This window comes from Paramisgurnus dabryanus, chromosome 8, assembly GCF_030506205.2.
Source record: "Paramisgurnus dabryanus chromosome 8, PD_genome_1.1, whole genome shotgun sequence".
NCBI lineage: Eukaryota > Metazoa > Chordata > Actinopteri > Cypriniformes > Cobitidae > Paramisgurnus > Paramisgurnus dabryanus.
This window is the reverse complement of record NC_133344.1, coordinates 18762823-18774954: the sequence shown is the minus strand read 5'-3', so window position 1 is coordinate 18774954 and position 12132 is coordinate 18762823. Positions and strand designations below refer to the sequence as shown.

Genomic DNA, 12132 nt, shown 5'->3' with positions numbered 1-12132 from the left:
CAAGCGCTCAAAAGACAAGATTCTCAGCATGGAGAGTTTTTGTCTTGAAAGGTCAGTGGCTCCATTGTGTGTGTTTTTTTAATTATGCATGTCTTGCGACCCAGAAATCTGTACATATAAATATAAATGTCTGAAAATGTCCTCAGAGACAAGGTTTTTATTGTTTAAAGGAATATTCCATTTTCTTAAAAGAAAAATCCAGATAATTTACTCACCACCATGTCATCCAAAATGTTGATGTCTTTCTTTGTTCAGTCGAGAAGAAATTATGTTTTTTGAGGGAAACATTGCAGGATTTTTCTCATTTTAATGGACTTTAATAGAGCCCAACATTTAATTCTTAACTCAACACTTAACAGTTTTTTTCAACGGAGTTTCAAAGGACTCTAAACGATCCCAAACGAGGCATTAAGGGTCTTATCTAGTGAAACGATTGTCATTTTTGACAAGAAAAAGAAAAAATATCCACTTTTTAACCACAACTTCTCGTTTAAATCCGTTCGTGATGCGCCAACGTGACCCCACGCAATACGTCATGACGTCAAGAGGTCACAGAGGACGAACGCAAAACTCCGCCCCAGTGTTTACAAGTGTGTTGAAAGAGGACCGTTCCTACGTTGTTGTATGTGAAATGATACTAATTAATGTCTTTGTGGCAGTTTATTGTTTAAAATGGTCCGCAAATGTGCGTTTTATATGTGTAACACGTGACCTCCCTACGTCACTACGCATTTACGTTAGGTCGCGCTGGACCGGATTTAGACGAGAAGTTGTGCTTTAAAAGTGTATATTTTTTATTTTTATTGTCAAAAATAACAATCCTATTGCTAGATAAGACCCTTATGCCTAGTTTGGGATCGTTTAGAGTCCTTTGAAACTCCGTTGAAAAAAACTGTTAAGTGTTGAGTTAAGTATTAAATGTTGGGCTCTATTAAAGTCCATTAAAATGAGAAAAATCCTGCAATGTTTTCCTCAAAAAACATAATTTCTTCTCGACTGAACAAAGAAAGACATCAACATTTTGGATGACATGGTGGTGAGTAAATTATCTGGATTTTTCTTTTAAGAAAATTGAATATTCCTTTAATGCCAGTACATTTACGAGAATAAATCTGTATCTATAAAGAAAACACTGTGACCAATAGGCTTTATGCCCAGCTGCACTACTTCCTGAACTTCAGCCAGCTCCTTGTTTCCTGTCTGCCATTATTGCACAAACTGATTAATCCAGGTGTGTCTGATTATTGTTGTTGTGACTACTGAGGTCAGGCACACCTGGATTAATCAGTTTGTCCAATAATAGCAGACAGGAAACAAGGAGCTGGCTGAAGTTCACGAAGTAGTGCAAAGTCAATGTACAGTATATCATCCAGAATAAGTACAGTGGGTGCATGCAAGATTGCTGAATCGAATGCAATATTTCTTTTACATCACAAAAAAAAACAGATTTGTGCACTATGCATGGAGGTGAAGACTAGACCGAGCAACCTTTGTTTAACCAAAATGGCAGAATTATCAGCTGATAAGAGATAATCTCTAAACACAGGCCAATAAATTCAGCCACATACGTAATCTAACCTTTAAAGAATATCATTAACAGTATCTATTGCCAGAGCTATTTCCATCATATGGCTAATTTGAAATGCATTTGATTTCGTTTTACATACAATATACTGACCAAACTTTTCCTATTTCTTGTCCAAAACTAGCCCGAGGATTCAGCTACAGAAGATGAAGCAAGCATCAATGAGAATGACATCTCGCTCTGCATCTACGAGCTGCCGTCTGACTTCACTTCCTCTGAAGACATAACAGTAGACACACCCCAAAGGGATGAAAACAGCCTGATGGACATTGAGATAAATTGTGTACCCAGGTATTTACCACACCAAATCTGCTAATTTTACTGGATGTGGGTTTAAACTTTGCAAATCTGTTTTATTTTAAACGTAACCGTGATAACGTATGTGCGTCCATTGAAACATCTATAGAGGGTATACAATAACGTCACTTTTTCAAGTGACCATGCCCTGTTGAGTGGCAAAACATTCAACAAAATGGCTGGTTTTCATAGCGGCTGCTGCGAAAACGCCAGTAAAACTGACGATTATCAGCTTAAATTGAATTTAGTCGGCCTTAACAGTGACCCTAACAACTTGCCAAACAACCAGTAGTCTGTGGACATTAGCATATGGGCAGACATTGCTGTCGCTTAGACTTTTTGCTACTTAGTGGGCGTAACCGCAGTCACTTTCGCCGAAGGTGACGTCACTTGCATACCCTCTATAGATGCGTAGAAAAGTCTTTAGAGTAAAAGTCAAATCTTTGAGTACATGAACAGGTTAATGTTTGCGACAGAGCTCACATGCTATTTTTTTCCTCGCCACATAATTGTACCCTTCCCTTTCTCCAGTGGGTTTGGAGAGCAGCACGGCCCTGTGGCAAAGCCAGATGAGGAGAAGGAGGAGCTGTCGCTGGAGTCTCGTTCATCACCTCCGCCATCTCCGTTCTTCTCTGCCATCCTGGCCGCTTTCCAGCCAACGGCTTGTGACGATGCTGAGGAGGCCTGGCGAAGTCACCTCAACCAACTGGTGGCTGACACGGATGGCTCCTGTGCTGTCTACACTTTTCAAGTCTTTTCCTCGCTATTTCAGGTAACATAGAGTAGAGGAACTTCAGAGTTCTTGGAACATCTCAACCAGTTAAGAATTAAACAATAACAATAAAGTTTCAATTTTTGATGAATAAATAATGTAGAGCGTTTAGTGAGAGGATGTTCAGCACACAAAGGAACTCAATAAAACTGTCAAAGGTGTAGAGATATAAATAGAGATGTTTTGTTTCTCGCCTCTAGAGTATACAGACTAAATTCTGCACCTTAACCTGTGATTCTGCTGGTTTCCTTGGCGATGGCCTTCAAGGAATCGGTGCAAAGTTTCTGAGGTCTTCCCAGATGCTGACATCGTGCTCTGAATGTCCCACGTTGTTTGTCGATGCAGACACCGTGAGTTCAATATTAAATATGAGTGATGTTCATGCCACAACACAACACAGCCTATATGAAAAACATCATTTTCAACCTCAGCTTTGTATCAAAGTTTTTGCACTTGTGTTTCAGATTGTGTCCTATGGGCTCTTGGAGAAGATGAAGTTTAGTGTACTAGAGCTGCAGGAATATCTGGAGACCTACAATAACAGAAAGGAGACTGTCATATCAGTATGTGCATTATATTTTACAAAAACATTTCTGTTCTGTTAACTTATTCAAAAGCATTACAATGCAATTATAAAGACCATGCATTGTAAACATGTATGCAATTTAATTTTTATTTTTTGTGGGACATAAAGTAAAAAGGTGTAAATGTGGTCTAGCCTTTAAAATGCCTTATTTACAGACTTACTTATGTTTTAATAACTAAGAAAGGTTACATAAAGGTTCACCCAAAAATTTAAATTCTGTTTTCTGGGTCAATGATGTGACGTTGATTATTTTGTGTCCGTATGGTTCAATTAAATGTAAAAGGGTTAAAATTTCAAAATACATTTGCAGATTACTTGCATACATTCTCTTTTTTGAGGAGCAAGTCTAAAATTTCTGGTTTGGTTTTCTATTTTGGGGATAATTGCAAAAATATTAATGTGGTGTAATCTTTCTGTGTCAATTGCTTTTTATTATTATTTTACAATAACTAGTTTTTTTTTAATGAAAATATAAATACATTAATAAAAATGTGGAACAAAATATAATCATCTAGTTTAGTGTAATATGATTTTTTTTACATAGAATTTTACATCATTTGTTAAAGATTCTTTAGAAAACAGAGCTTTTTTCAGCATACGTCAGGACAAATATTACAAAAACACATAAAAATTTGCATTTAGAAATAACTAATAAAATGATTTTTTAAAACGGTTATTTTGATGATTACGCTTATATGCCATCAGGGTGGATAAAATATTTAATATTTCTCATTCTTTGGCGCAATTGGCCGTTACACCATTTGACATTTTCAGGTCCTTTCAGTCTTAACTTTCATAAAAATTTTGCAAATGTATCTTTGTATTGTATAAAATTAACATAAATACACTATGTGCATTGAAATAAACCTGATGCGTGCTTTTAAAACAAGTTTTTTAAAAATATTTTTGAATTTCTCATCTTGCCAAACCGTTTTCTGATCAGAATCCGAAGCCCTATTGACATTTATAGTAGGACAAAAAAGAAAACTTGGGATGTCAATGGGGCCTCTTATCTGTTTGGTTACAAACATTCCTCAAAATATCTTCCTTTGTGTTCATCAGAACTAAGACATACAGTTTTTTTTTAACAACACAAGGGTAGGTAAATGACAGTGACTGCTCGTGACTGCTCATCCAAGGGGCGCAAATTCAAAATATGTGTTCAGAGTGTCGTGTGTTGCTTGTGTTTTCAAAATATGTGTTTGTTGCATTATGTGAACCATGTGCATCACGTGTTTTGTCAAAATAAGTGCCTGCTGCACACGCGTCAAAACCGTTTATGATAAAAGAGACGCTCACGTTCACAAAATACACGCAAGACACTCCTTTAACAGTAAACTCTGATTACGTATGAGATTATGCAAGTGTAGGCAAACGCGAGCGTCTCTTTTATCATAAACCATTTAGACGCGTCTGCAGCAGGCACTTATTTTGACAAGACTCATATGATCTCTCGACGCGCAGAACACATATTTAGAAATTACGGGCTACATACATGTTGTTACAAACTTTGCATCAAGCCGGCCGGCGCTGATAAATGATGACTGCATTTTTTATTTTTGGGTGAACTATCTCTTTAATTTATATAGTCACAAAAGCTTTATATGGTGCAGAATTTAAATCTTATTGTTCTGTTCTTGACGTCTAGTGGCTACGCAACTGCAAGGCAAGCTTTCCCAAATGTGCTGGGGATGGAGTGATCACATACCAGCCTGCTGAAACAGAGGAGAAGGTACGACACCTTTTGCCTTTTCAAAAGAACTTTTTACTAAGACAATTACTAGTGAAGGTACAACTGATAAAGTATATGAATTATCTAATACCCATTTAAGTACAATTTTAACTAACATCGCAAACCCTGTGCATGTGTTACTATCTCATATATTTTCTTCAAATCGAAAAGGTATTAGCTGGAAATTTGGTGTTACTGCATCATGTATTGACTGATGCCCCTGTAATGGCCATTTTGTTCTTGAGATTTGATTCCATTTTAATTGATCTCTTATATTTTCTGCATTTCGATTGTTCTGTGATAGCTCTGTGAGTGACATACTTCTCTTTTCTATCTTTCTGCTCTTTATCTTAAGCTATTACTTCACAACAGCACCTTATATTTTTGTGTTTGTTATAGTGGTTAAGTCTGCTGGCAATAAAAACTTTCTTTTTTGACACTTTAACCTCTGACTGTCTAATTCAGCCGTACCTGTTATTTAATCTGAGTGTTAAATACTGGTCTTCTCCAATTTATGATATGATCTACAATTACCGTAGTTGATTTTCTAGGCTAGTAGCAGATGTTAATCCAAACTGCCTAAAATATTAATTAAGTTGGCAACACTATCATTTTTTTTTGTGCCAAATAATCATAGGAGACTATAGAAACACTACAGGGAAGTTTCCCAGTCAGGGTTTAGCTTAAACCAGGTTTAGGCCTTGGTTATTTTGGGACATTTAAATAGTTTTTAAAAACATAACTTACATAAAACAATACTGGTGTGCATCTTGGGACAAAACAATGGCACTGATAATATGTTAAGATCAAAATGTTTTAAAATTAAGGCTGCTCAAACATGCATTTTATTCTGGGACTAGGATAAGCCCTGTCCGGGAAACATCTACATCAGGTACTGACTATCTTTCAGATTTTTAGGCGTCACATTAGATATCAAATAGTGGAAGCCTTAATCATTAGGTCAAATGGGCAAAAGAACGAATAAGAAATGCGATTTGAGAATACAGTCAGTTTGTTGTGACCCAGTAGAGACCCGATGTAAAAATATGAGGGTGCACTTGTGATCTGCTTGGCAGAATTAAAGACATCTGCAGGGTTTACTCTTGAGTTTCTATCTGCTTTTCTCTTTACTTCTCTTTGCTCGCGCATGCCTCTGAAATATGCCGCCATCTTTTGGCCGTGCTTTATATTGCTTATGCCTGCGAGCCGCATGTTGTCTCACTAAATTCAAAACTTCTCTTCCTTCTCACTTTGTCACCTTTGCCTTGCTATACCTGCTTTGTAGCAAATGGAATCTCTTGCAGTAAGTTTAATAAAAATCTTTTTTTAACACCACATCTTTCCTTGTTTATAGCATAGCAGATTATTACAAAGCATGTTTGCGGAACACAGGCTTTATATTTTAAATGAGTATTATGTTTTAATTACATGCTTATAAATTTCTTGATTTATTTAAATATGCGTTTTGTTTTGTTTATGAAATATAGTATTTGCTTTGTAGATATCTTCATCTTATTTCTTATATTCACAGCGACTGGAGCTCTGTCAAAGACTCTACAAACTCCACTTTCAACTGCTGCTACTTTTTCAGTCATACTGTAAGCTGATCGGTCAGGTTCACACCATTAGTTGTATCCCAGAGGTACGTGGATTTTAGTTTTATTTAAGATTTTTATGTTTCCCAAACAAAATAGGTACCATGATCCCAGCTAGCAAAAACCAAGACAGTGATATGACGGCTAGAGCTGTAATCGGGCCTTAAAAGTTAGGCCCGAAATGTCCGGAGCCCGACAGAATGCAGCCCGAACCCGAACGTACATTTAGATTGACAGCTATTTAAAAGCCCGAACCCGTTTACAGCCCGACATTATTTAAATGTGCGCACACACACAGCTTTTGTCAAGAATGAGAAATTTACACAGGTTTTAACATTATTTATTCATGACTAATAATCTACACGCCACTTGGAAGTTGAAACAAAGAAATAAAATAAGTCATCTGTAACATTGTAACATCTCATTCTAAATAGGCTTATGCAATACACTATAAATATGCCAATAAAATTATTATTTCTTAACGAATTACATTAAGATAATACATTCTGAATTAAGATGGGTATTTGGCAATAACGAAATTAAGAGAAAGGCTCCGCGGGATTTGCGTCGGCACTTCTCTCCATTACTGCCAACATTAGTCTATATCCTCTGTCTAAATTATGTATTTAAGACTCGATTCATATTTAGTTATACATTGAAAAGCCTACTCACCAAGATTAGGCTACATGTTTTTGATGAGGAAAATCATTAAATCCAATCCACTGTAAATAAATTCAGCGCGATCCTGCGCTATTGAACTTGACCGCTCATTTACCTCACAAAGCCGGAGCGCAAGCCCGAGCCCGCCCCGAGCCCGTGTAAAATGATAGAAAGGAAGCCCGAACCCGCCCGAGCCCGTCGGGTCCCGACGGGTCCTGTCGGGTTCGGGCAAAGATCTTCAGCTCTAATGACGGCTAACTATAGACCCAGTATAGTCCAGCTACTGTATAAGTAACCCACTGGTAATTTGGTTACATGCTGTTTTTGCCTAAATAACTTGATGTACTATATTCCATCATGTAAGCAAAGTCAACAGGTGTTGAAGGTGTTTGCTTTCATTTCTTTTACACGTTCTAAGCATGTACGCAAAGTCGATTTTTGGGCTATGGTTAGACGTCTTTCACTGACAGCCCAAATTTGGCCTTTTTTTAGCAAAAATTGCTTCCTCGGGTTGTTACCATGTACATTTCTGGACATTGTTATACTCAGTGTTAAAAAACAGGATATAAATATTACACTTTCCACTACATTTGAAGAGTTTCGTTGCAAAACGAGATAACTCTGTTTTTTTTATTTATTAGAAATCTCGTTTTTTGGTTGTGCATTCCAATTAAATATCAATTCAACTGCAGTTGGTTTGTTATGATTTAAACCTTCATAACTTAACAAATACAGCTAAGTAGCACCATAAAACAAAATAATAACATGATAACGTAATAATAAACATGTTTTGACCAAAATGTTAAAAACAGAGTTATCTAGTTTTGCAACGAAACTCTTCATTTGTTTTATACAGTTCGAATTTTTAATCAACTCTTTTTGAAGCATTTTTAACAAATTTCTAATGCAAAATCACCTCAATTTAAACAAAATTGTTGAAAGTATATACAACATACATTATAATGATAGTAACAGTAATAAAATTACTTAAAGGTTACCTCCTTTATATTTGCCTACTAATAAGATCCACATTATTTTCATTACGTAAAGGTGCCCTTCCTCTGTCGTTTTTATTGCTTTATACTGTTGTCTGAGGTCTACTCATGACGTTTGCATGGTTTTTACATCCAAAAACATCAAAAGCAATAAGTAATAGGCCATTTTGTACCCTGATTTTGAGGCCGGTTAGAGAAATGATCAGTTTTAATGGGCGGGCTGCATTGACGACTTGGAAGTAAACGCCCACTGCTTTGATTGGATAACAGTTTTTCGTTCAAACTAACTTTCAATTTAATCTCATGTGTAATCAGTTTAATGTTAAGTGAGTGTCTTAAGACACAGTGTCTTTCTTACACGCATATTTTATCATAAACCCTTTTGACACACACACGCGTGTCTTTTATCGTAAACCCACGCACAAAAACACACACACACACACAAGCGTCTTTTACATATAAACCCTTCGATGTGCGTGTAACGAACGCACAAACACACACATTTGTCTTTTATCACATTCGATGCGTGTGCATCATGAATTCGCATGAATCACGTTCCTCTGAAGAGAAATCCCGGCCGCAACTGATAACACATAGTACTAAAGTGTTTTACTCACACAAACACGCGTGTCTTTTATCATAAACCCTTTCAAAACGTGTGCAGCATGAATTCGCGTCCCTCGGAAGAGAAAACACCGGCCGCCACAGTGACACATAAGACTAAGTGTTTTACTCACATAAAATGCGCCATTCTGTCCGGATCCAATATTGATGGAGGAGCATTGCTTTTTAATCGCAGTCTCTCTTCAAATCCAGCGTTCTTCTGAACATCCAAACATGTAGCAACTGTTATGATTCCCTCGTTTAATAGAAATGATGTCTCGCCGAAAAACAATGGCCAGAATACGGTATTGTTGACATTTAGCCTTTCTTGCTGTAACTTGTTATGAAAACTAACTCAAATACACGTAATATGTGGGCGCGGTCTCAAGTTGAAGAGCTCATGAATAGTAATGACCTCGATCAGTCCCACGTTACACTGATAAGCTTTTCAAACTGACCTGATTTCTCCGCTTATTTCTTTTCAGTGGCTAGAGCTGACAGAGGAGGTGGAAGTTAATTGTCACATTCACGACACAACACAAACACATATGGACCTAACACATATCAAAAAATACAAGTAAAAACGGTTTTATGTGGAAGGGCCTCTTTAAAAAAAAACATGTAATACTTATTTTAACCTATGGAGGTCGCCATTATTCCATGTGTAGTGCAGTCTGTGTAGATGACATGAAAAGGTTGCCAGGAAATATATAAAACCAGTGTTTCCCAACCAGGGGGCCGGGCCCACAGGGGGGCCTCGACAGATTTCCAAGTGGGCCTCAAGATGACTTAAAATGATAAAAAATTGGACAAAACAAGCATTAAAACAAGCAAAAATCAAGATGTTTCTTATTTTTTGGCCATTTTAGTAGCGAATATATATTTGTCTAGTTATTCCAAGCTGTAGTTAATTTTATTTGGAAAGAATTGAGTGAGTGGGGGACCTTCAAATATTGTTGTGGTTAACTAGGGGGCCTTGAAGTGAAAAAGGTTGGGAACCACTGTAAAAAACAATAGGAATATACTGTGGTATCTACTACAGTTTTTTCATATATTTACACTGAAATATGTTTTATCAGAAGACAATAGTTTAATGAACATTAAAAAAAACGTCCAAATACAGTACTGTGGTATATAGCTTCATTTATGTGCTGTATATATGCAAGACTGTACCATGATACAAGCCTTGTACTTTTTCCTGAAAGTTCTGAATCATTCTCGATGATATACTGCCTGTGTGTTATTATTATATCTTCTAGCTGCAGAACATGTCCAGAGAGTTGAATGATCTGAGAAGTAACCTGCATGCAGCATCAGTGGCCGGTCAGGAGCCAGCAGCCGAGTGTAGCGACTCCACTGCTGACAGCTCCACCTACAGCTCATCTGAAGCTGCTGTACAGGCCATTCTAGAGAGCCTAAAGAACAATGAATTCTCCAGAGCCATCCACCACATACAGGAATGCAGGTAAAATTCTCATAAAATCACATGACTGTGACTGGGTTTTTACAGAATGGGTCACAAATATGTGAAATTAAACCCAATCAACTTACTATTTCAGGAAAATGTGGCCGAGGGACATCTTCGGCAGCAGCTCAGAAAATGAGATCCAGACTCTACTCAACATCTATTTCCGGCACCAGACTCTGGGCCAGACAGGCACATTTGCCCTGGTTGGTTCCACGCAAGACATGTCAGAGATATGCAGTCGACTCACCGAGCTCAACTGCGAGATCCGAGAGATGATCAGACGAGCGCGTGGCTACCGGGCAATCGCCGCCTTGCTTCCGGACTCCAGCGTGACTGGCATCAGCCTTTAAGGATCATCCATTCTCATCACCTCCTCCTGTCTAAAGATGCAGCTGTCTTTATTGTTCTCAACTCGTGCACACATTACTTCCCTGTCTACGCTCTCCATAAGAGGTTGCAGGATGTAACTTATATCGCTTAAAGAATTGCAACAGGGGATGGATGATAGAAACTTGGATTTTTTGCACTACTGTGTATCTGTAGGGCCCTTTCCAAAATCGAGGCTCATACAGCTGCAGGCATCAAAAGAAACCAAAGCTCTATGAACGACTCCTCCGGCTCACGTCTACCATTATCAATGTCACGGGAAAATGTGCAATGCCTCACACAAAGTGAAACAGGTTATCTTAAAAAGATTGTTTGAAACATTTTTTGTGCTCTCAGCTACTTGAATAGAGCAACAAATGATACTGTTTTTGTTTTTTATTTGGTATGATTCAGATAAAGCTGAAAGCTTTTGCTTATGTGGATTTTTCTAATTGTTTTAAAGACATGTGTTTCATATCTTTGCCTCAGCTTTCATCCGCACATACACAATGTCTCCAATATGATGCAATGCTACTGTCACAGACCTGGATGCGTTAAAGGGCACTCCAGCACTTATTTATGGAGGTGTTTAATTTTACTAATGTCTTTCTACTGTTTAGTTGCTCCATAGAAGATTTATTTATATCACATCATGCGATATACAAGAGGTATAGTTTTGTAGGATGTAATATGTATTTTCCTGTCTTTTGAAATGGCCAAGCACGCAACGCTATGTACCATAAGAGAAAACTGAATTATTTATGGAATAAGAAGATATTTTACCTGAAAGTTACATTTGTACATAGTAGTGGGATAGCCAATGCTTGTAAGATTTTATATTTATGGTTTTATTTTGCCGTCTGCTGTATGAAAGTGTGCATGTATTAAATAGATTAATAAATGCTATTAATAGAAATCTTCATTGCTGGCTGTTGTTTTTGTAAGCTTTTATGTTTTTGTATTCACAAAACTATAAAACTCCTGCCATGACCATATCAAATCCCTAGTTTTTGTCAGATCATTGTTGCCTTTAGTGGCCATCATTGAAACCTGATTGAAATTACATGAAGTGCGCCCTCTGTTGTCACCACTTAGGAAATTACAAAGCCATTTTTGATGTCACAAAACATAAATAATAGAAAAATTAAATAAAATTTCAAAAATAAAATAGGAAATTTAAATGCTTTTTATATACAAATGGCTGAAAAATTATTTAAATACCTTTATAATGAAAATAACTTAAATTTCAAAAAGTTAACAAATTGAGAAATTACAATAAAAATATGTATTTTTATTTAACTAAATTCGGGAGGACCATGATGTAATCCAATCAATCGGCGCGAAGAGGTCTCTATATATAGCTATCCCTCACCTCCGTCCCGTTACAGTTTTTTGCGCAATCCCTCCTTCACCCCATTGTCTCGTTTCTCAATGCGAAGGCTGCAACCTCCGAAGGTCGCATTTGTAGGCTGC

The 12132-nt window shown here is 37.1% G+C and overlaps 1 protein-coding gene across 4 annotated transcripts in view; it reads left to right on the top strand.

The window, feature by feature from the left end:
- Window positions 1-11642, top strand: part of frya (furry homolog a (Drosophila)) — an 83082-nt gene extending 71440 nt beyond the window's left edge. For 2 of the 4 annotated variants that reach the window (XM_065280853.2, XM_065280852.2), the window contains exons 54-62: window positions 1710-1876; window positions 2414-2654; window positions 2855-3004; window positions 3119-3217; window positions 4889-4972; window positions 6258-6275; window positions 6504-6614; window positions 10085-10290; window positions 10385-11642. In XM_065280853.2, coding sequence (XP_065136925.1) covers window positions 1710-1876; window positions 2414-2654; window positions 2855-3004; window positions 3119-3217; window positions 4889-4972; window positions 6258-6275; window positions 6504-6614; window positions 10085-10290; window positions 10385-10643 — 1335 coding nt within the window. In that variant the 3' untranslated portion in view covers window positions 10644-11642. The remainder of the gene's footprint in view (window positions 1-1709; window positions 1877-2413; window positions 2655-2854; window positions 3005-3118; window positions 3218-4888; window positions 4973-6257; window positions 6276-6503; window positions 6615-10084; window positions 10291-10384) is intronic. The other 2 variants (XM_065280851.2, XM_065280854.2) reach the window with 1 other exon arrangement.
- The last annotated feature ends 490 nt before the right edge of the window (window positions 11643-12132 follow it).